This window comes from Pituophis catenifer, unplaced genomic scaffold (genome assembly GCF_029215685.1).
Source record: "Pituophis catenifer annectens isolate HBS135680 unplaced genomic scaffold, rPitCat1.0.hap2 SCAF_13, whole genome shotgun sequence".
NCBI classification, from domain to species: Eukaryota; Metazoa; Chordata; class Lepidosauria; order Squamata; family Colubridae; genus Pituophis; species Pituophis catenifer.
In genome coordinates this window covers 1,177,835-1,202,727 of record NW_027256893.1, presented here as the reverse complement: position 1 = coordinate 1,202,727, position 24,893 = coordinate 1,177,835, and the positions used below count along the sequence as shown (strand labels likewise).

At 38.1% G+C, this 24,893-nt stretch overlaps 1 protein-coding gene and 1 non-coding gene across 3 annotated transcripts in view; one reads left to right on the top strand and one right to left on the bottom strand.

The window, feature by feature from the left end:
- Positions 1-24,893, bottom strand: part of FHOD1 (formin homology 2 domain containing 1) — a 52,276-nt gene that overhangs the window by 5,993 nt on the left and 21,390 nt on the right. For both annotated transcript variants that reach the window (XM_070953170.1, XM_070953171.1), the window contains 5 exons: positions 24,618-24,770; positions 24,290-24,472; positions 23,592-23,711; positions 22,605-22,766; positions 22,328-22,518 (listed from right to left, as the gene is read on the bottom strand). In XM_070953170.1, the coding sequence (XP_070809271.1) occupies positions 22,328-22,518; positions 22,605-22,766; positions 23,592-23,711; positions 24,290-24,472; positions 24,618-24,770 (809 nt within the window). The remainder of the gene's footprint in view (positions 1-22,327; positions 22,519-22,604; positions 22,767-23,591; positions 23,712-24,289; positions 24,473-24,617; positions 24,771-24,893) is intronic.
- Positions 4,718-4,820, top strand: LOC139323789 (U6 spliceosomal RNA). Its single transcript, XR_011601017.1, has one exon. It is a non-coding gene; the product is annotated as a U6 spliceosomal RNA (small nuclear RNA).

The window sequence follows — 24,893 nt, the reverse complement described above, 5'->3', positions numbered from 1 at the left end:
ACTGCCTCTCCAGCAGGACAAAAACTGATAGGAGATATGTTGCGAGGTGAGAAAGCAGGGACTTCAACGAACCTACAAAGCATGCAGACATCTCTGAATATGATTCAGGAGGTACTTCTGAAGGCTCAAGAATCGATTGGAAAGAATCATGAGGAATTGAAAAACGATATGAAGTTAAAGGCGATATAAGAAAATTCGATGATAAAATAGGAGAAATACAAGAGATAATTGTTAAGAACGATCAGAGGATAAAAATTGTGGACGAAAGAACTGAACAGACAGAACAAAAACTGGAGGAGACAGAAAAGAAATTGATGGCAAAGAATTGAGAACTTGAGGAGGCAATAACATTTCTCGAAATGGACAACTCCGCGTTTTACTTATGATTCGAGAAAATAAAGAAGAAGACCTCCTGAGTCTTATGATAGAGTTGTTGGCTAGCAGTTTGAAGATGAATAAGAGTGAGTTACAACATGGTTGTACGAAGAGAGTATGGTTTAAGAGAGTATGACTTACAAAGAGAGTATGGCTTAATAAGAAGCTGAGGAACATACAAAGATCCAGGTCTATAGAGCCTGCGTCTTGAGCACACTCTTGTACTGCAGTGAGTCTTGGACCCTTTACACACGGCAGGAGAGAAAGTTGAACACCTTTCATATGCGCTGTCTCCGACGAATTCCTGGCATCATCTGGCAGGACAAAATTCCAAATAGCGCAGTCTTGGAACGTGCTGGAATTTCTAGCATGTATACACTATTGAAACAGCGATGTCTACGCTGGTTTGGGCATGTTGTGAGAATGGCTGATGGTTGGATTCTGAAAGATCTCCTGTATGGAGAATTGGTGCAGGGAAAGCTCCTCAGAGGGAGACCACAGCTGCGATATAAGGATATCTGCAAGAGGGACCTAAAGGCCCTGGGAATGGACATTAACAACTGGGAAACCTTGACCTCCGATCGTTCAGCTTAACAGTGAATGATAAAAGAATAAAAGGTTGGAAAATATTAAGGAAAATAAAAAAGTTCAGGACTTAGATTTATAAGACTATATTGAGATTAATAAATGTGAGAAGAAATATGTTACAGATACTTAGATATGAAATATGGATTGAAGTTAAAACATATGACGGCTGTTGCGCCCCTTTCTTGATCGGGATTCCGTGTGCACAGTCACTCATGCCCTCGTCACCTCTCGCCTGGACTACTGCAACGCTCTCTACATGGGGCTCCCCTTGAGGAGCACCTGGAGGCTCCAACTGGTCCAGAATGCGGCCGCGCGGGTAATTACGGAAGCTGCATGGCGCTCCCGCATAACACCGTTCCTGTGCGAGCTGCACTGGCTCCCAGTGGTCTTCCGGGTGCGCTTCAAGGTATTGGTTACCACCTTTAAAGCGCTCCATGGCATAGGACCTAGTTATCCCCGAGACCGCCTTCTGCCACTGACGACCTCCCATCGACCCGTGCGCTCCCACAGAGAGGGCCTCCTCGGGGTGCCATCAGCCAAGCAATGCAGGCTGGTGACCTCCAGGGGGAGGGCCTTCTCTGTGGGGGCACCTACCCTCTAGAATCAGCTGTCCCCAGAGATAAGGAGAATCCAAGACCTCCGTGCCTTCCGCCGTTCCCTTAAAACTTTCCTTTTCCAACAAGCCGGGCTGGCCTAACAATGCCTTTTAAATGATTTTAAATTTGTATATTTCTTAAATTTTTGGCCAAATTGAGATATTTCCTTTTAATTTGTTCTTAATGTTTATATTATGTGTTTTTATCTGGCTGTACACCGCCCTAGTTCCCAGGAAGAAGGGCGGTATATAAATTCGAAGTAAAAATATGAGAAATAGACTATGTTAAAAGAAAATATATTAATGGATATGATGAAGCAATTTTTATGAAGATGTTGGATGATATTATTTGAGGAAATTGATAGCTATAATAATTGGGATACTGTTTAAATAGTTATAGAGATTACACTGGGATTAATAGTGAAAAAAATAAAGACGATCACACTAGGACTAACGGAAAAAAATAAAGATGATTACACTGGGATTAACAGTGGAATGATAAAAGAAAAGGTTGAATTAGATTATGTAAAAAAATATATCAATGGATATAATTTATCAATTTTTATTAAGAAGTTGGATGGTATCATTTGAGAAAATTGACAGCTATAATAATTGGGATATTGTTTAAATATGTATAACAATTGTAATAATTTGAACATTTTTCATTTAAGCAAAAAAGAAAAGAAAATTGAAACAATATATGCTTATGATTTACAAACAAAAATTACTTAATTGGTGTTTATATAAATGGTATGGTTAAATAGATAGAATTTAGGGAAATAATTGGGAAATTGTATTAAATAGCATTATTTGAATTAAGAACTATGTTTAAATGTTAAATTGCTATATTTTTAAGATTAGAGATAAGATTTAAATTTGATAAAGTAATAATGGAATAAAGATTTAATGAGCATTACCTGAAGTAATAAATAAATGTAAGGAAGTTTTAGAAATGGAAATAATTTTGAAATATAAACATGTTTGAACTGTATTGTTAATAGTGAGGATTTAGGGTAAGAATTGTGAAATGTATTATGAGGTATTAATTGAATTAATATTTAAGATGGGTTAATAGAAGGGTAATTATATTGATTAAGTAAATATGAGTAAACTTTTTCTAAGATGGTATTAGTTGAAATATGTAATTTAAGATTAAGAAATAAGTGTTATGGCAAAATAGAATATATAAAATTTTGTTAAAGATGACAAAAAATTGAACAAATTTATGACCAGATCAAAGCTCTGTTCCGAAAAGATGTAATTTGTGTGTTTGAAAAAAAAACCAAAAAAAAAAACTTTTTGCCAAAAAAAAAAAAAAAAGATTATATCTTGGTGGCTTATCCCGGAGGGCTTGCTAGTGACCTGGCAAGAAAAATTAGATTGGATAGAATAGACAAGGCCCAGGAGTTTTATGAACAGTGTATAATAACAGATGAAGAGAGGGAAAGTGGGGAGGAGATAGAAGTTAAGAGTCAGGAAGAAGGAAAGGAGTCAGAAACGGAGTTAAAGGAGAGGACTGAAAAAGAACAGCAGGACAGAATAGGGACAAGGTCAAGGACACAAAAAGAACCGAACTTAAGGAAAAGAAATTAGGATCATCAGTAGAAGGTAAATGGACAAAGAAATTAAAATGATTTCTATTAACATCAATGGTCTAAGTTCTCCAGCCAAAAGGAGACAAATTCTAGCTAAATTACAAAAGCACAACACAGATATCACACGCCTACAAGAAACCCACATCAAAAGACAACAAGGACATCTATTGGAAGCCCCTAAATTAGGAAACCTTTACTCAGCTCCTGCATCACAAAAAAAGAGAGGAGTAGTTATATATATTAAAGACTGGCTACAGCCGAAACAAATTTATGCAGATGATGAAGGTAGAATTTTATTAATTGAGATAACAATAAGGGGAAAAAACTAGACAAAGGAAATTTTACTACAAATTACATAAAAAGATAGCGGAATTGGAGAGTGAAAATATTTGCTTATTGGGGGATTTTAATTCGGTCATAGATCCAAAACTAGATTATAAATTGGGAAAGAAAAATAAAAAACAGAGGAAGGTACTGCCGTCTACTTTTTTTTTGATATGGTGCAAGAGCTGAATCTAAAAGATATCTGGAGAGAACGAAATCCACAAAAAAAAAAAAACAATATACAATATACTTTTTATTCTAATCCACATGATTCATGGTCCAGAATAGATATGATTTGGACAGTTTTGGAATTAATTAAAAATATAGATGAAGTAGAAATAGCAACTAAAATATTGGCCCATTGATACTAAAATGGAAAGGAAGATTAAGATTAAATTAAGAGGAAGATGGACCATGAATAAAAGAAAAAAAGTATATAGAATGGATGGGAAAAGAACTGGATTTCTTCTTGAAGGAGAATCTAAATGAGGAAACGACCTTACAGAACCTTTGGGATACAACCAAGGCTTATGTCAGAGGACTAACGATTGCATACGGGATAAGGAGAAATAGAGAAAAAAAGAAACAATAATTGGATCTACAAGAGAAATTGGAAGAATTAGAATGTAAAATGCAGACATCCCCGGATAAGAGAACCAGAGAGGAAAGGGATTTGACCAAACATAAAATACATTTGCTCTCCCAGGAGGAAATGGGCCAAAAGCTTCAAACAGCGAAGCAAATACACTTTGAACATGCTAATAAGTTGGGGAGATGGTTGGCCTACAAATTAAAAAAGGATAAGGAAAAGAGATTAATAACACAACTACAGGACGAAGAGGCGAACATCCAACACCGGTTAGAGGAAAAAAAGAGAATAGCCCATAATTATTTTGAAACACTCTATAGCCAGGAGAAGGTAGAGGAAGAGGATATAAAGAAATATTTGAAAGATAGAGACCTTCCAATGGTACCAGAGGAAAAGAAGGAAATGTTAAATAACAGAATTACTATGTTGGAAATGAAGGATGCTATCCAGAAACAAAAAAATAATAAAACATCGGGACCTGATGGCATCCCCTCCAAGGTCTATAAGGAAATACAGGGCCCACTGGAAGTATTACTGTTGAATTTATATAACGAAGCACTGGAACAATCTAAACTACCACAGACATGGAGGAAGGCACTAATATCACTTATCCCAAAGGACGGCACAAACACACAACAAATCAAGAACTGCTTGCTTCGGCAGCACATATACTAAAATTGGAATGATACAGAGAAGATTAGCATGGCCCCTGCGCAAGGATGACATGCAAATTCGTGAAGCATTCCATATTTTTTTACTAATGATCTTTTTTCTAGGGTGAAGAAGATGAAGATCTGCCCAAGAGTTTTAACGGATCATAGTCCAGTTTGGATTGAATTAGAGTATGGAATGGGATTTAAGAGGTCTTGGAGGTTAAATGAAAATCTGTTTAGATATGAGGAAAATGTAAAAGAATGTAAAAAAATTATGAAAGAATTTTTTATTATAAATATGCATAAGGGTACATCTATGGAAATGGTTTGGGATGCAAGTAAAGCATATATGAGAGGTATTTTGATATATTTGAATAATAAACATAGATGTAAACAGGAAAAAAAAAGGAAGGAATTAGAAGAGGAAATTAAAAAAAAAGAACAAGCTTTGATATTGAACCCAGCAGACAAGAAAATAAAAGAGGCAATTAATTTACTGCGAGGGCAATTTAATATGCTAATGGCAGATCAGGTCGCAACTAATTTGCAATATGCTAAACATAATACTTTTTGCAATGCTAATAAACCAGGGAGATGGTTAGCATATCTGTTAAGGAAAAAACAAAAGTCACGGACCATAGAGAAAATAGAATATAAAGGTAAAGAGGTTTATCAGCAAAACATGATTAAAAAAGCATTTTTAGAATTTTATACGAGGTTGTATGCTAGTGATAAAATTCAAAGTATAGATGTAGATAGATACTTAAAGAGAATATTCCTATAATTACAAGAGAGCAAAGGGAGGGTTTAAATCAACCAATAACTTCCGAAGAGATCATGCTTGCAATTAAGCAGTTGAAAGTGGGTAAAGCCCCTGGGACGGATGGTTTGACAGCTGCTTATTATAAACACTTGCAGTTAGAAATGGTGGGACCACTCAAAGAGTTATTTACCAACATACAATCTGGAGGAGATGTACCCTCATCCTGGAGGACAGCTTTTATTTCTCTGATTCCAAAGGAGGAGCAAGACCACACTCAGCCAAAAAATTATAGGCCCATATCACTCTTAAATACAGATTACAAGATTTTTGCTAAAATATTAGCAAATAGGTTAATGACAGTCATGCAACAAATGATTCATAATGATCAAACTGGTTTTATAAATGGTAGACAAATGAAGAGTAATGTAAGGCAAGTGGTTAACCTATTAAGAGTATTTGGGGAAGAACAACCAAATCCCTGCGGTGCTAATATTTCTTAATGCGGAGAAAGCATTTGATCGATTGAATTGGCATTTCTTATTGAAAATAATAGAAAAGATGCAGTTTGGAGAATATTTTACACAATCTATTTTTTTTTTTAATTTGATTTATATGCCGCCCTTCTCCAGAGACTCAGGGCGGCTTACAATGTGCTCAGCAATAGCCTTCATCCTTTTGTATATTTTATACAAAGTCAGCTTATTGCCCCCACAACTGGGTCCTCAATTTACCTACCTTAGAAAGGATGGAACCTTGAGCCTTGGCGAGATTCGAACCTGCAGTAATTGCAGGCAGCTGGTCTTAATAACCAGCTTAATAACAGGGTGCCTTAGACCACTGTACTACCAAGGCTCTATTAAGGCAATATATCAGAAACAAACAGCGCAAATAATAATTAATGCTAGTTTAACAGATACTTTTAATATAGAAAAAGGAACAAGACAAGGATGTCCCTTGTCTCCATTATTGTTCATCTTGACTTTGGAATTTTTGTTAAGTAAGATATGTGGGTCGGACAAAATAAATGGAATTAAAATTAGGCAGTATGATTACAGAGTACGAGCATTCGCAGATGATTTGGTTGTTACTTTAACCCAACCATTACAGTCGGTTGTAGGTTTAATGGATATAATTAAGCAATATGGGCAAGTATCTGGATTTAAAATAAATGCAGGGAAAACAAAGATAATAACTAAAAACATGACTACAAATCAAAAAGATGAATTAGAAAGATTAACAGGATTTGAAATAGTAAAAAAAGTTAAGTATTTGGGGTTTTATATTATGACATCAAATGTGAAATTATTCACGCATAACTATGATCGGTTGTGGCAAAAAATACAGAGAGAGATGGAAAATTGGAAAAAATTACAATTATCCTTATTAGGAAGAATAGCAGCAGTAAAAATGAATGTTTTGCCTAAGTTTTTGTTTCTTTTTCAAATGATACCAATACTTAAAAAAGATGAAAATTTGAAGATATGGCAGAAGGGTATTAATAATTTTGTCTGGGCAGGGAAGAGACCGAGAATAAAACAAAAAATAATGCAGGATATACGTGAAAGAGGAGGTCTCAAAATGCCCAATTTAAGATTATATTATGAGGCAGCTGCCCTATCAGCAATGAGTGATTGGATGAATGCAACAGAAGAAAGAATATTGAATATTGAGGGATATGATTTGGTTTACAGGTGGCATGCTTATTTACTATATGATAAGAAAGTGGATAAGACGACTTCCGGCGGTGACGTAGGGCTGTGGCGGCGCAGGAGAGAAGCGCTCTCTTTCTGTTGCCGGTTTTCTGAGCTTTTGGTGCCTTTCTTGGCGAAGTCCGATCTTGGAGAGATCGGGAATAGAGAGGGGAAGCTTCGGGGGAGGCGAGGAGAGGTGCGATCTCCCGCCATACCGAGAAGATCCCTCAATCTAGGCTCGGGAAGAAGCCAGCTAGCATGGTGAGCGCAGCTGGCCTGGAGGCCCGACAAGCCGATTGAGACCATCGGGGAGCGGAGGAGTGTGTACAGTGCAAGACTGCCGAGGGTGAGCAAGCGAGGATTGTTACCGTGGAGTATTTTGGAATATTTTGGCGCAAAATCGAGGAGGAAATAATTTCCGGAGGAGCAGCACGGAAAGAGAAGATCTCAGAGCGTAAAGGGGCGGCAACCGAGGAGGTGAGCAGAAAGGGAGAGGACGAGACATAGACAAGTGGAGAAAGACTTTAAATAGCGAAGAAGAAGGTGAGGAGAGGTGGATTTAAGGTGCAGAGATTCAAAGATTTAAAGAAAACGAATACTCTTTGTATCCTCCCTTTTTTTTGGCTGCTCTAACGGAAGGAGAGAGGTAGTTTGGCAAAGAACAAACTGCGGACTGTGACTGTGCAGATTGGAGATCGCCATATTGAAACAGGGAAAGATCCTAACGTAAAAAAGAAACGAGTTGCACCTCTCTTTTGTTGAAATTACGACGAAAAAAACTTATAAAAGCTAGAGAAGATTGAAATATATTACTCCTATATAATCCTCTTTTTTCTTTTCATACATAGATAATTGCTATTATTATTGTTATTGATATTTATCATAAACTAGGATTTATAATAATTGTAGTGCTACAGAAATAAGTAGTGGGAAGTAATTGATTTGTAACAGAACATATACATATATATTTAAAAAAAAACATTCGTGATTTTATGTAATTTAAGTATTAATTATTAATTATTACCTATTGAATAAACATTAAGTATTAAGAATTGATTAATTGAATAAGCCTGTGATTATCTATTTATATATATCTATATTTATATTTATTTATATTAGCTACTTAGATTAATTTATATTAATATATTGTAGTATCTATATTATACCCCAATTTATATTTTTATTGCATTTTTACAAAGTATTTTATAAGAGATAATTAATCAGTTAAAGGAATTGTGTTTAAAGAAACTAGATAAAGTAAATGAGAGATTACTGAATTGAATCTTTATAAACAAAAAGGAAAGGGAAAGGGAAAGAAAGAAAGAAATTAGAAAAAAGTTGGATGGTGATTTGGGAGAAAGTTGATAAAATACTGGTGGAACAATATAGAATTCTGAAAGAGATGACAAGTACTACTACGACAATGTTGAAGACTGCAAAGAAAACGACATCAATTTTAGCTGGACCATCGGCCTCACCAGTATCACAGAAAACCCTGGAGGGAATGTTCGCATCAGAGAAACAACCCAATACACCCAGTTTGCCAACAATGCAAGCTACTTTAATGTCAATCCAAGAAACAATGGTTAAAATGCAAGAATGCATGACCAGAAACCATGAACAATCTAGAAAAGATATGGATGAGGTAAAGAAGGAAGATAATAATAATAATAATAATAATAATAATAATAATAATAATAATAATAATAATAATAATAATAATTTTATTTCTATACCGCCCTTCTCCCGAAGGACTCAGGGCGGCGTACAGCCAATTTAAAAACACAAGACACAACAATAATTAAAAATTAAAATAATTAAATAGATTTGGCCGATTTAAAACCCTAAAAATTAAAATACCCCAATTTAAAATTATTATACTGACAGCCCTGCCTGGCGGAACAACAGGGTCTTCAGTGCGCAGCGGAACACCCGGAGGTCGGAGATCTTACGTATTTCCGGGGGCAGTTCATTCCACAGGGCTGGAAGTTAAGAATGACATTCAAAAGATTGATGAAAAAATGGATCTGATCCAAGAAATTATTCAAAGAAATGATCAAAAGATAAAAGAAATAGAACAAAAAACTGAACTGACAGAAGAAAAGTTGGAAGCATTGGACACATTGGACACAAAAATGATGGGATTAAACAAAGAGCTCGAGAATACAGTAGCCCAACTGGAAAGCTGCGTTTTCAAAACGTAGCTGAAGAAAGAGAAGAAGACCTGACAATGATAATGGCGGAGATGATATCTGAGGCTCTCCAAAGAGAAAGGGAAGAAATAATAAATGAATTAGATGAAGTGTACCGGGTACACACAAATTACGCCCGACAACATAAACTTCCGCGGGAGGTACATATAAGATTCGTGAGAAGAAAAGTGAGAGATATCGTTTATAAAATAACAAAGGACGAACCTATGCTTTACAAGAACAAAGAAATAATAACTCTGAAACAAATTCCCAAAAGAATAAGAGACTTGCGAAAAGAGTATTGGTTCCTGGCCACGTTGCTAAACAGGAGATATATACCTTTCAGATGGACGACACCTGAGGGAATATTGGTAATGTGGCAGGGAAGGAAAATAAAGGTGGATTCGCAGAGTAAAGCAAGGGAACTATACGATCAAATGATGGCCAGTGAGACAACAAATGGCAGCAAAGAGGAGGGAGGAAGAAATATTAAAGGAAAACAGACAGGAACGTGAAAGAACTCCACCACAGGGAGGAAAAGAGGAAGAAGGAGAGACCCAGGAGGAAGGAGGAGTACAAACAAGAGGCAAAAAAAAGGAGCTAGAAGAAACAAAGAAGAAACAACAGAAAAGTCAGTAAGACATGGAAAAAACTCTAAGAATTCTATCAGTAAATGTAAACGGTCTCAACTCACCATCTAAACGACACCAAATTTTCAAAAAGATTCTGAAGCAAAAATCTGATATAGTATGTCTTCAGGAGGTACACATAAGAAAACAAGATATAAATTACGTACAATATAAGAAATTAGGAATAACATATTCGTCGCTGGCAGAGGAGAAAAAAAGAGGAGTAGTGGAGTAGTAGTATCAAGGAAGGAGTAGTAGTATCAAGGAAGGGATAGATAGTAATATAAGATATACAGACACTGAAGGTAGAATTGTGATGATAGAGTTAAAATTTGACTTCAAAAATATATTATTGGTTGTGATATATGCACCAAATAGTAAACAATTAGAATTCTACAAAAAAGTGCATGAGAAAATTATAGAGCAAAAAATGGAAAATATATGTCTAATTGGAGATTTTAATGCCATTTCGGATGTAAGAAAAGATTATAAATGCGACCAGCAAAATAAAAATAAGAAAAACATATTACCCAGAACTTTTTCAGAAATGGTCGAAGAGTTAAATATGATAGATAGCTGGAGGTTTTATAATCCTGAAACTAAAAACTTTACATATTACTCGAATCCACACAAGTCTTGGTCCAGGTTAGACATGGCATGGGTATCTGGTATGTTAATGAGAGAGATAGAAACCGTAGAAATTTTATCAAATGATTGGGCCGATCATAATCTATTAATGATGACGTGGAAGGGGCACCAGAGAAAGAAAAACAGATGGACAATGAATTTACAGGTAATGAAAGAGAAAGAATATAAGAAGTATATGGAAAAAGAACTAGAATTGTTCTATAAGGAAAATACAAAACAACACACCTCCCTACAAAATTTATGGGACACTACCAAGGCGTATGTAAGAGGCCTTACAATAGCGTATAATGTAAAAAGGAGAAAGGAGAGAGAAAAAGAATATAATAAAATACGAGAGGAGATTCAAAATTGGGAACATAAATTGCAAGGGAAACCAGGGGATGAAGAAATAAGGGTGAAGTGGATAGCGGCAAAACATAAGCTCAATATATTAGATCAAGGGAAATACGCATTGAATTTGAAATATATAAGGCAGAATCATTTTGAGCACGCAAATAAACCAGGGAGCTGGTTGGCGTATAGGCTAAGGAAGGAAAGAGAAAAAAGATCAATTCAGAAACTACAAGATGATGAGGGGAGGATTCAACAAAGCATAGAGAAGAAAAAGGAAATAATACTTCAATATTACCAAAAGCTTTATGAGAAGAACATAGTAAATTGAACAGTACTTAAAAGGAGAGGGGGTACAAATACTAACAGAGGAGGAAAAAGAATTACTAAATAGGGAGATTACGATGAGTGAATTAAAAGAAGCATTGAAGAGGCAGAAAAATAATAAAACTCCAGGGACTGATGGTTTACCAATAGAGTTTTACAAAACATTTGGAGAACTATTAAACGGAATATTATTAGAAGTATATAACGAAGCCCTGTCGGAGGCAAAATTACCAAACACATGGAAGGAAGCGTATATCTCCCTAATACCAAAAGAAGGGGCAGATGCCACATTAATAAAAAATTACAGACCGATTTCTTTGTTGAATACCGATTATAAGATTTTAATGAATATAATTGCTAATAGAATGAAAAAAATATTACATAATAAAATACATCAGGACCAAAACGGTTTCTTGCCCACAAGACAAATAAAAAACAATTTAAGGATGGTAATGGATGTTTTAGAGTATTACGAAGTGCATTCAGAAAGACAGGTGGCCCTGATCTTTCTGGATGCACAAAAAGCGTTTGACCAAGTAAACTGGCAATTTATGAAAGAACGAATTAAAAGTATGAATTTCGGCGATAAATTTACAAAAATGATATCATCGATATACCAGGACCAAAAAGCATGTATATTGGTAAATGGGGATCCAACGGGATTTTTTGGAATAAGTAAGGGAGTGGAGTAAGGCAGGGATGTCCGCTGTCCCCTTTGCTTTTCATTTTAACGCTAGAAAGTTTATTAATTAGAATTAGGGCGAACAAAGAGATATAAGGACTAAAGATCAAGAGAGAGGAGTACAAGGTCCAAGCCTTTGCGGACGACCTTGTCTTTTTTATAGAAGACCCAATAGAAACAACCCCCAAATTAATAAAAGAAATTGAAAAATTTGGAAGAGTAGCAGGCCTAAAAATCAACAAAGAAAAAACAAATATGATAACAAAAAATATGACAACAAAGCAGGTAGAGCAATTAGTAAATGAGTCACAATTACAGGCAGTTAAGAAAGTTAAGTATTTAGGGATTCATCTGGCGGCTAGAACAGCAACAATAAAACAGGACAATTATGAACCTTTGGTTCAGAAAATTAAAGAAGACTTAGATAAATGGGGGGAAACTAAGGTTGTCTCTTCTGGGGAGGATAGCAGTGGTGAAATCAAACATACTACCGAGGCTCCTTTATTTATTCCAAACGATTCCAATAAAATTGGATAAGAAATTTTTTGACAATTTGGATAAAATAACTACAAAATTTGTGTGGGAGGGGAAAAAATCGAGAATAAAATTAAACATATTACTAGATGATAAAATTAGAGGTGGTTTCGGTTTCCCGGCGTGGCAAAAATATTACAAAGCTGCCAGTTTACTATGGATCAAGGAATGGATAACTCTGGAGAACCAAAGACTGTTAAATCTGGAAGGACATGACCTAATGAAGGGATGGCATGCCTTTATTTGGAACTCCGGAAACAAGTCATACAAACATTTTAACAATCATACCATTAGGAAATCTCTAATTAGTACATGGCAACAAATTCAATGTAAACATTATATGAAAATCCCTGGTTGGTTGTCGACAATAGAAGCAATCACCCACCCCAATATATTATCAAAACAAAAAATTTTACGATACAGAGAAATATTAGATACACAGGGTAAATTAAAAACTAGGGATGAATTAAAAGAACAAGGAATAGTAATAGACTGGAGGCCCTATTCACAAATAAAAATAAGATACAGGAAATATCAGGAGGAGGGGGGAATAGATTTGAAACAAAATAGATTGGATAAATTATTAGAATCTAAAGAAGGGAAATTAATTTCGAAAATCTACAAATACTTACTTGAATATGATTTGGCAGAAGAATTAGTGAAAGGGCAGATGATAGCGTGGGCGAGAAACATTGGGCATAGCATACAGCTAGAAGAATGGGAAAGAGTGTGGGAGACTAACTACAGCATGACAAAATCGGTAGCCTACAAAGAAAATCATTATAAGATGTGGTATCGATGGCATCTGGCCCCTGCGAGACTAGCGAAAATGTACCCAAATGTAGATCCGGCCTGTTGGAAGTGCAGAAAAACACAGGGAACTTTTTACCATGCTTGGTGGCTGTGCCCGATCATTAAGAAATACTGGAACAAGGTAAGAATATGGATAAGAGAAATTACAGATTGTGAAATTGATTTAGAACCTGAGATTTTTTTATTGGGCATGATCAAAAAGAACATCCGAAATGACATAAAATACCTAATACTTCATATAATTACGGCGGCAAGATTAACGCTAGCACAATTTTGGAAAAGCGATCAACTGCCAATGGACCAGGAATTAATACAAAAAATATATACATGCGCAGAGATGGACAGACTAACTTTAGAGTTACAGGATAAGGAGGACTCTAAATATTATGAAACATGGAATAGATGGTACCAATGGATAAACCAGAGGAAAGGAAATGGGTAGAGATGAAATTTAGAAGAAATTAATATAACAAAAAACAGCATGGAATATTTTATTGTATGTTTGTATATATGTACATATAATACATATAATATATTTATATAGAATAATGGAAATTAGTCAATAGGTGAAGTTTATGTACTGTATATGTAAATTTGTTTCTCAATTGAGAGAAACGTGTATGTTTTTAAACGTTTTTTCTTTTTTAACAATAAAGTTTAATTAAAAAAAAAGAAAAAAAAAAGAAAGTGGATAAGACTTTTAAAAGTCACATATTAAGTAATGCTTTATTGTGTGTCTGGAAAAAGTATAAGTATAAAGTAAATGAGAAGTTACCAATGTGGGCAATACCCAGACATGCGATAGAGAATATAAGTGTAGAGCAAAAACAAGATGTGATTAAATACAAAGAGCTTCTTAACAAGGAAAGAGGTATACTAAAACTAAAATCTTTGAATCAACTAAGAGAAGAAAGGATAATTCAAACATGGTTTCAATATGTACAGTTGCAAGCTAGATGGAGAGAAGATCAGAAAATTGGTTTTTTGCAAAATGAGGAGAACTTGGTAAAACAGATTAGAGATCAAAGTCAAATGCATATAAAAAGGTTGTATAATGCATTGGTAGAAATAGATTCGGAAATGGAGTTAGTTAAGGACTGTATGATAAAGTGGGCACAAAAGACCAATAATGATGGAAACGTGGGAAAAAATATGGATTAGAAATGTGAAGCTTACGCAAGCCCAAAACTTAAGAGAGAATTTTTATAAAATGTTTTAAAAAGCTAGCCTGTATGTATCCAAGTGTGCAACCCAAGTGTTGAAGATGTGAATGTGATGATGCCACGTATTATCATATATGGTGGACATGTAAAAAAATTAAGGCATTTTGGATAAAAATATGGTGGATTATTCAAAATATTCTTAAAAAGAAGATAAAATTTACTCCACAGTTCTTTTTGTTAAGTATAATTACAGATTGTACTGTTATAGAGACTAAGTTGATTTTAAATTTAATAACAGCAGCCAGACTTTTGGTGGCGCAGTATTGGAAGAAGGAAGACTTGCCTACTATTGAAGAATGGACATTAAAAGTAGTGAATTTAGCAGAGATCGCCAAAATTTCAGCATATTTGAAGGACCATTCAAATGAAAGATATACATCGGAATGGAGAAGATGGATTGACTATATTCAAAACAAATATCGGACTAAAAAGCTTCAAATAGCTTATAAATGAAATCAACGAAATCAATGATTTGAAATCAATCAAATCATTTTTGAATTATGTTTTGTTAGTTGAAAGGGGAGTTAAAGAGCAAGAGGGAATTAAGAGCCTACAGAAAGTTAGCATATTTTAGTTTATGTTTGTTAAATGTTACACCCTGTATTTACTCTGGGAAGTCCGGGGTGGGGGGAGGGGGATTGGAGGGAGAGAGGGGATGGGGAATGGGTGGTGGGTGGAGGAGGGAAGGGGGGGAGGAGGGACGGGGAAAAAATTGTTGTAATATTTGATAAAACTTTTTAATTAAAAAAAAACAACAAATCAAGAACTACTGGCCAATCTCGCTGCTTAATGTGGATTATAAAATTTTTATAACAATAATAGCTGAAAGGGCCAAAAATTTTTTAAAGGAAATTATTAATTCAGATCAGAATGGATTTTTGCCAAACAGATATATAAAAAATAATATAAGGATAATCATGGATACATTAGAATATTATGAGGCCCACCCAGATAAGCAGCTGGCATTAATGTTTGTAGATGCTCAGAAGGCGTATTACAATCTGAACTGGAACTTTCTTATTAACCAATTAAAAATTATGAAATTTGGGGAGAAATTTACAGATTTAACTGTTTATTCGAAACAATTGGCCAGAATAATAATGAATGGAGAAATGACAGAGAAGATGAATATAACTAAAGGGATAAGACAGGGATGCCCCCTGCCACCTCTATTATTTATATTATCTTTGGAAATATTGTTAATACAAATTAAGAAAAATCAAACAATAAAGGGTTTGAAAGTCAAACAGGAGGAATACAACGTCCAAGCATTTGCAGATGATCTAGTTTTTATTATGGAAGATCCTTTGGAGATGGGAACCATCTTGATAAATGAAGTTGAAGAATTTGGTGAAGTAGCGGGGCTTAAAACAAATAAGGATTGAAGAATTGTACAAAAAGACAACAGGAAGAATTGGAAAGGAAATTGGGGATTCAAACTGCTAAAAAGGTGAAATATTTAGGAATTTGGTTTACGGTGAAATGTTCTACAATAAAAGAAGACAATTATGATAAATTAATACAACAAATTCAAAAAGACTTAGATATTTGGGCCAAATTACAGTTATCCTTAATAGATAGAATAGCCGTGATAAAGATGAATGTATTATCTAAATTATTATACTTTTTCAATCGATATCAATTAGACTAGGAAACCGTTTTTTGAATATTGAAATAGAATGATAGGTAAATTCATTTGGCTGGTGAAAAAAGCCCTAATAAAACATAAACTTCTGCAGGACTCCAGAACCAAAGAAGGATTCGGCCTACCCGATTGGGAATTATATTATCACGCAGCTGCAATTACTTGGTTAAAAGATTGGATTCAATTCAGAAATAAGATAATATTAATATTGGAAGGCCATGACCTCCAATTGGGATGGCATGCGTTCCTTTGGGAAGGGAAAATTAAGACACATACATACTTCCAGAGACATCTAGTGCGAAATGCTTTAAATTGATATTTGTAATATTATAAAGAAAAATCATTATATGAAAGTTCCAGTTTGGATATCAACAATGGAGGCCATAATCTATCCCATTGTATTGGATTTAAATAAAATACTAAGATATTCAGACCTATTAGATGAAATTGGAAATTTAAAGTCAGAACAAGATCTAATAAAACAAGGAATAAAAATTGATTGGTGGCCATACTTACAGATCAAAACAAAATATAAAAAAGATAAGGAACAATTTGGCATAAAGAGGGAGCAATTGGAACTTGATAAGATATTATTAGGATCCAGGGAAAAAATTATCACAAAAATGTATAATTTTTTGTTGAAATTTAAAATGGAAGAGGAAACTGTGAAAGAAACAATGATTAGTTGAGCAAAAAAATTTGGACATAATATTCATTTGGATCAATGGGATAGATTACTCTGGACTCTGACTGGGTAGAGGCAAGCGGGGTGATGGAGACAGGTCTTGAGAGTGTTATCTGGGAGGAGTTTCACCAAGTGACCCCTGAAGACGTGGACAGGATTCTGGGTAGACTTAGTGCAGCCACATGTTTATTCGACCCGTGTCCCTCCTGGTTGGTGCTGGCTTCCCGGGAGGTTACACGAGGCTGGCTCCAAAGGATTGTCAACGCTTCTTTGAGAGAGGGTTACTTTCCTGACGCCTTGAAAGAGGCGGTGGTGAGGCCCCTCCTCAAGAAGCCCTCCTTGGACCCGGCTGTTTTAGCAAATTATTGTCCAGTCTCCAACCTCCGCTTCGTGGCAAAGATTGTTGAGAGTGTGGTAGCGTGACAGTTTCCCCAGTACCTGGATGAAGCGGTCTATCTTGATCCATTCCAGTCAGGCTTCAGACCTAGGCATAGCATGGAAACGGCATTGGTCGCATTGGTTGATGATCTCTCGCGGGCTCGGGACAGGGGTTGCTCCTCAGTCCTTGTCCTATTAGACCTCTCAGCGGCTTTTGATACCATCAACCATGGTATCATGCTGCGCCGGTTGGAGGGGTTAGGGGTGGGGGACACCGTGTTACGGTGGTTCTCCTCCTTCCTCTCTGACCGGTCGCAGTTTGTGTTGATGGGGGACCAGAGGTCGACCCCGAGGCGCCTTGTATGTGGGGTGCCGCAGGGGTCGGTCCTCTCGCCCCTTCTGTTCAACATTTATGTGAAGCCGCTGGGTGAGATCATCCGTGGTTCTGGGGTGAAGTACCATCAGTACGCTGATGACACTCAGCTGTACATCTCCACCCCAGACCATCCCAATGATGCCCTTGACGTAATGTCCCAGTGTCTGGAGGCCGTACGGATCTGGATGGGGAGAAACAGGCTCAAGCTCAACCCATCCAAGACTGTATGGCTGTGGCTCCCGGCGTCCCGATATAATCAGTGGGGGCGAATCGCTGGCTCCCACAGAGAGGGCTCGCAACTTGGGTGTCCTCCTGGATGCACGGCTGTCTTTAGAAGAACATGTGACGGCTGTGGCCAGGGGGGCTTTCTATCAGGTTCGCCTGATTCGCCAGTTGCGTCCCTTTCTGGATCGGGACTCCTTGCGCATGGTCACTCATGCTCTCGTCACTTCCCGCCTGGACTACTGTAACGCTCTCTACATGGGGCTCCCCTTGAAGAGCACCTGGAGGCTCCAACTGGTCCAGAATGTGGCTGCGCGGGTGATTATGGAAGCGTCATGGTGCTCCCATATAACACCTCTCCTGCGTGAGCTGCACTGGCTCCCAGTGGTCCTCCGGGGGCAATTCAAGATGTTGGTGACCACCTTTAGAGCGCTCCATGGCTTAGGACCTGGATATTTACGAGACCGCCTTCTGCCACTGAGAGCCTCCCACTGGCCAGTACGCTCCCACAGAGAGGGGCTCCTCCGGGTGCCGTTGGCCAAACAATGTCGACTGACGGCCCCCAAGGGGAGAGCTTTCTCTGTGGGAGCACTTGCCCTCTGGAACGAGCTCCCCCCGGAGATATGGATGATTCCAGATCTACGTACTTTCCGTCGGGCCGTTAAAACTTTTTTATTTCATCAAGCCGGGCTGGCCTAACTCTCCAATGGTGTAATTTTAATTTGAATTTTAAATGGGGGATTTTAACGGTTGGGCCAAATTGCTTATAGTTTTAAATTGTTTTTAAATTTTGTATTCTATGTTTTTTATCTATGGCTGTTCACCACCCTGAGTCCTTCGGGAGAAGGGCGGTATATAAATTTAAATATTAAATTAAATTAAATTAATTATGGGAGAGAAATTACAAACTAAAGATGTCAGCTGCTTATAAAGAAAATCTTTACAAAATGTTCTGCCGATGGCATTTGCCACCAGCGAGATTGGCCAGAATGTTCTTGAATAGGTCTCTGAATTGTTGGAGGTGTGGACACAAACAAGGGACATTCTACCACATGTGGTGGACTTGTCCTAAGATTAGGAAATTTTGGGACAAGATTAAAAAATGGTTGGATGGAGGCTTCCGGTTTGGTTTCCGCCGCCGCCAGACGGTCTTTTGGGACTGCCAGCCTTGTTGCTCGTAAAGAGCCGTCTCTACAGCTGAGAGACGGCTCGAAAAACTCCGTCTCCTTGAGGAGACGTGAGAGAGAGCCAGCGAGCGCAGGTAGAGCCCTCTGAGAACTCCCCAGAGTTTTTTTTTACTCTTGGGGAGGAAGCAGAATGTGGCTCCCTATTCATCTCGCCGCTGCTCCGGGCGTCGGGGGAACTCTGCCTTTTGCAGAGCCAGGCGATGGGACCAATCCAATCAACGAAATCTAACAGATTGCCTGAACAAATAGGATGAAACCTGGATTTGGGATCCTAAATTGCAAGTATTTCTAACAATTTTATGATTGATTTTAAAAGCGAAGAAAGAAAGTTTAAAATGGCGACTGGCTGAGGCTTGAGAAGAAGAAAGCTGAAAGCGAAAGTCCTTCCGTTTGAATAGTTTAATACACTACAAAGTATCTGAAATAACAGCGCTGGCTAGAATTGAAGAGAAAAATTTCTATTTCATGTTTCTTCCTTCTTAGAGACTTGATATTGATATTGTTTGGAGAAAAGCCTTTTTTTTAAAAAAAGAGTTTGTTTGTATGGCAGGATGGCGTTAAAACTGACAAAGCCAGACAACCAAGCTGCGGGGGGGGGGGGGGTTCCCCCATTTACAAATCATATGAGCAAGCTTTGAGCTTGCAGATTCAGAAGAATGGTTTTAAAGACCTAAAGGAATTTGTTTTGGAGGAGATGGCAAGACATGATGAGATTGTGAACCAGAATCTTGAAAAATTCAGGCAGGAAATTAAAGAGTTGGTACAACGAAAGTATGATAATCTGAAACAACAGGTTGTAACAGCTTTGAAAAGTTTTTCAGAAATAGTTATAAAGATGGATACCAACTTAGAATTAGAGTCTAAAATGAAGGAAGCTGATTATAAGATTTATAATCTGGACAATAAAATACAAAGAATCGAAAATGATTTTATAAATATTCAAGAAAATAGCTCAAAAGTAAAGCCTAAAATAAAGGAAGCTGACTTACAATGCAGATAATATAAAACAAAGGATTGAAAAAGAAGTTACAATGATGCAATATAGGTCCATGGAATTTGCGGTCAGAATGAGGGGAATACAGGAAAACAACAGAGATGATTTGAGAAAGATGTCTGCTGAAGTTCTGGCTGTGATTTTAAAGGTTAGTCCTGAAGAGGTATCCTGTAAGATTGATAAGGCCTACAGAGTAAATTCTTGGGTTGCAAAGCAAAGGCAGTTGCCTAGAGACGTGGTGATTTACTTTACTGATAAAGGAATAAGAAATGATATTGTGCAAAAGTCTTTTAACTCCACTCTAGAAATGAATGGAAGGAAGATTTGGATATATAAAGAGCTGCCGTCCAAGATGTTAAAAGATAGAAAGAATTTGGATTTTTGGTGACTGAGCTAAAGAAACAAAACATCCCATTTAGATGGGATGCTCCAGTTGGTATAATATTGAGATACCAAGGAGAAAGATATCAACTAAATACTGTTGAAAAAGCAGAAGAATTTTACTACAAGGTTTTTAAAATGGATCCAACATCTCCATATATGCCATCAGTGTTAGGAACACAGGAGGGGAATAAAGAAAAGCAAAATGAACAAGAGATTGAAACTCAGGCTAGCCAGATGGAGATAGAGGTAATGGAAAAACAACAAGTTACAGAGGCCCTTTTGGATGAGCCGCTTTTGGATTCTCCTTCAGAGGTTATAGTTGGATTACCTATAAATATAAGAGAGGCGGCTTTGGATTTTAATGTGATGTCTTATCAAGTTACAGACCAGCATGGAACTCAATCAGCTGATATACAAGTTATAGAAAGGCAACTAGGATGGAGATCTAAACCACAAAAAGTTAAGAAAAGAATAAGCAGATCCTACAAAACTAAAAAAATTTAAACTAAACAACAGTCTAATGCCAGTTACTTAAGAGACGATTAAATATAATAAGCGGGATTTATAGACGGCTGATACATGAAAATATAGCTGAGGCAAATTATTGACTTATACTATTTTGAGAAGAATAACAGATCTCTGCAGTGCTGGTGCTTTTGGGATGTGGAAGATGGCCTCTGATTGAGTGGATTGGAACTTTCTATTTTGGACTCTTTGAAAAATGGATTACGTATATGCTGAATTATAAGGCAAGTGAACAATGGGATTGGGGCATGCAGAAGATCTGGTTGTTACCCCAATGTGGTGGTTGGAACCAATAATCTAGACAAAGGACACTACAGAAGATACTACATGGAATATAAATATAAATCACTCGGGTGGTTTTTTATATATGAAAATACTTATTATTGATGGGGGCAGATGGTAATGGAAGATATTGAATATACTGTTGGAAGCTGAACCTGATGTTACCCTAACATGGGCGATGGAATTAATAATCCAGTTGAAAGACATTACAGAAGATACTATATGGATTACAAATTTAAAGTCATTTGAGGATTTTATTTATATATGGAAATATTTTTTAGTTGTGTGGTGTGGGCAGAAGAACAAAGATATTAAAAATAATATGTATGGTAGACCTGTAGGAAAATGGGTGGAGATAGGTTAGGTTACTGATTGTTTAGTTTAGGAAAAGGGATGTTATGTTTAGATATAAATATACGTAAAAGATTTGATTTAAGAGATATATGTATGGGGGTGGAGGAAATGGGTAGATTATGAGTTGAATAAATGCCAAATTAGGATTTATTATATAGTTTTATAGCTGAAGGTTGCTTTGAAATGTATAGTATAGGGGGGATATAATAACAATGTTAGAAAGAAATGGTTAGCATGTGGGGGGAGGTGTAAAAAGGATGGTAAAGTATTATATAATTTGATATCAATCTGGATTTTATTTTTGGAGAAGCCATGGGGGGAGGGGAGGGGGAGGGGGGGTTAGGGAGGAAGAGGGGAAAAAAAGGGGGAAAAATCTGTATTTGAAAAACTTTTTCAAGAAAAAAAAATAAAAAAAAAATGGCTGGATGAAGTAAGAGGGCAGAAGATAGAAAGAAAGCTGGAATTGTTTCTCCTGGGTATTCTGGAAGGGAAAATGCAGAAAAGTATACAACATATCATATTACACATACTAATGGCAAGTAGAATTGTGATAGCACAATATTGGAAACAATCAGACATCTCTCCAGATCAAATCGTAATAAAAAAAATATACAAATGTGCAGAGATGGACAGATTATCTGTGGGAATGAACGAGAGGGAGGACACCGAGTACTATTTAATATGGAATAAATGGTATTCCTGGTTGGAGGGATGGCAGCAGTTAGACCATCTAGAGACACTGACCTGTTCAACACCCGCCGGTGGACGATCTTAAGGAGACCCATCTTCTCTGTGCTGGCCTGCAGAAAATCCAGCAGCTTGCTCTTGAGTGCTGGCTTGCACTCGTGTTTTGCGATGGCCTTCAGGTGCTCCCAGGAGGCTTTGCACCGCTGCTCCAGCTGCAGGAGACTTTCTGCCAGCTCCTCAAAATCCACCTGAGGAGATAAGACAAGAGCTGTAGATGTGCCACCCCTGTGGGATTTGGGCTGGACCTCAGCACCCAAATTCAGCCTCCCTTCACCTTGGCACAGCGAGTGAGGGCAGCGATCTCCGAGTAGAGGTCTGTGGTGGCTGGGAACTCCACCACCACAAAGTGGCACAGGTGGTGCAGGAGGCTCTGCCGGTGGACAGTGTCTTTTACCTCCGACACTTTGGCCAAGTAGCTGAGCTCAAACCCTCGACTCTGAAATGCAGAACCTTGTAAGTGCCAGGAAGAGAAGAGGTTCTTTCCTCCTGTGGTGGAGGGAAAGCCGGTCCAGAGACAGTCCACAAAGAGCAGAAGTTCTGTCCTGGGTGGCCCTCAGATGGTCCTATTTTGAGCCTGGATGTGTTAAAAGGACTTTAAAAAGGAATCTAAGGAGCAGGCTGTAGGAGGGACATCTGGGCAGGCTTTGGTCTCGTGTCCCATTTTAGAAACCAGCTCCCAATCCCAGAGACTTCACTAGAGCAGATCAGGGAAAAAGGCGGGAAAAGGTGTGCTTTGGTCATCTCCAGGTACATTCTGATCCAATGCCTTGGCCTTGGGCAGGGCCAGGTGTCACATCCACCACCTTCAGCTTGGTGCCTTGCTGGCGTTCTGCCATCAATCGGAGAAGGGAGGGGGGGCAATAAAGCTGTATACCTTTATGATGGGAAATTGGGAGGGAGAATTGACATGTGAGGAAGAACAGAGAGGTTTGGAATCCGGTTCATGCTAGTGCTGACGTCTTCAAGGTTGTATACCCCGAGAGTGGAATTTCATCAGCACAAACACCTCAACGTTTCCCAAAACATCTCAGCAGTGCCGGATTGGCTACACATGGGCGGATCATGGGTGGGGGGGAGGGCTAGGGGAAGCTAGGGGTTTAGATTTTAGATTCCGGTTGACTTTACTGCAATCAGTGTCTCCTAGTGCCTTTCCACTTCAAGTAAATGGAGTCGAGAGTTTTACTTTCCTAGGTGATCAGATTGGGGCAGGTCTGACACCAGGCACGAGACTTTCCTAAAAGGCAGCCATGTCATTCTTCACCTGGGAGCCGTTCAGAAGATTGCCCATGGCTAGAAGGGTGGCCAGAATACACCTGAAGGTCTGATTTTTGGCTAGTTGCTCCATGCCCAGCTTCAGATCAAACAGAGGCTCTACAATTTCCTGAAGAGAAGAAAATAAAGAGGGATTCCACTTCAGAGTCTTCTGAATCTCAGGATGGGCAGCAAATATATATGATCAATAAAATAAATAAGGTAACAAAACCCTCCCGGAAGGGGAAACCCTGAAGGGAAGGAGAGGGAAGATTCAGAAGAGAAACATCTGGTCCAGGGGTGGGTTCTACTTACCTTTACTACTGGTTTTTAATGGGGGCGCGCACGTGCTCTTCTGCGCATGTGCAGAAGCATTTTGATGATGTCGGGGTTGATGGGTGGAGCCTCCCGCCAGTTTTACTACCGGTTCTATAGAACTGGTGCGAACCAGGGGCAACCCACCACTGACCTGGTCAGACGCTCAAGGCATGGAGTGACATCCCTGTCTCCAAACCTACCAATTACAGCAGACAGCAATGCCACACGAATGCCTCGTATTAATAGGGACGCTCAATTGCCAGATTGATACCTGGACTTGCCCTTCCTTACTAACCAGCAGATTCTTCACACAACCTAGCAGAGGGGGTTGCCCTGAAGCCCAGCTGTGCACCCCTTTCCTCCTGGACCATCTAGGACCTGCACAAGTACCTTCTCCAGGGCTTCGTAGTCCAACTTGAAAGCCCACAACTGGAGGCGAGCAGGGAGCTCTGTGATGGAGGAGAGCGTGAGCAGGAATTGCTCAGCTGACCCCAGAGGGAGATTCGGGTTTGCCAGTTGGGCCTCCTGGATCTTCTGCTTCTCCTCCTCCGTGGGAACCATTGTCAATATTTTCTGGTTAAACAAAAAAGCCAGAGGGACTAAGGTTAGTCAAAACCTCCTTCAGATCCATCAGAGGCTCCTGATGTTCTCCTGCATAGAAGGTTTCTGAAGCACTGAGGACACCCATCCAAAGGTACCCCAGGAAATCCCTTCTCACCTCAATCCCTTCCTTATTGATTGCAAACTCATCAAAGTTGAGAATGGCTGTCTTGATGACATGGATGGGAGGCAACACTGTCAAGCCAATATTGATGGCATTGCTCCTCTTGGGATCCAGGATCACAATCAGCTTCCTTCCGTCCACAGCTTTCTAAAAGGAGAACAGCAGGATTGGAACAGATGAAACACAGGATCCAGGGGCATCTTTGTCCATATTTGTTTTGATAAGTCCCCTGTAAGAAAGAGAACCCAGATAAGTTTTTGCAAACTCCAC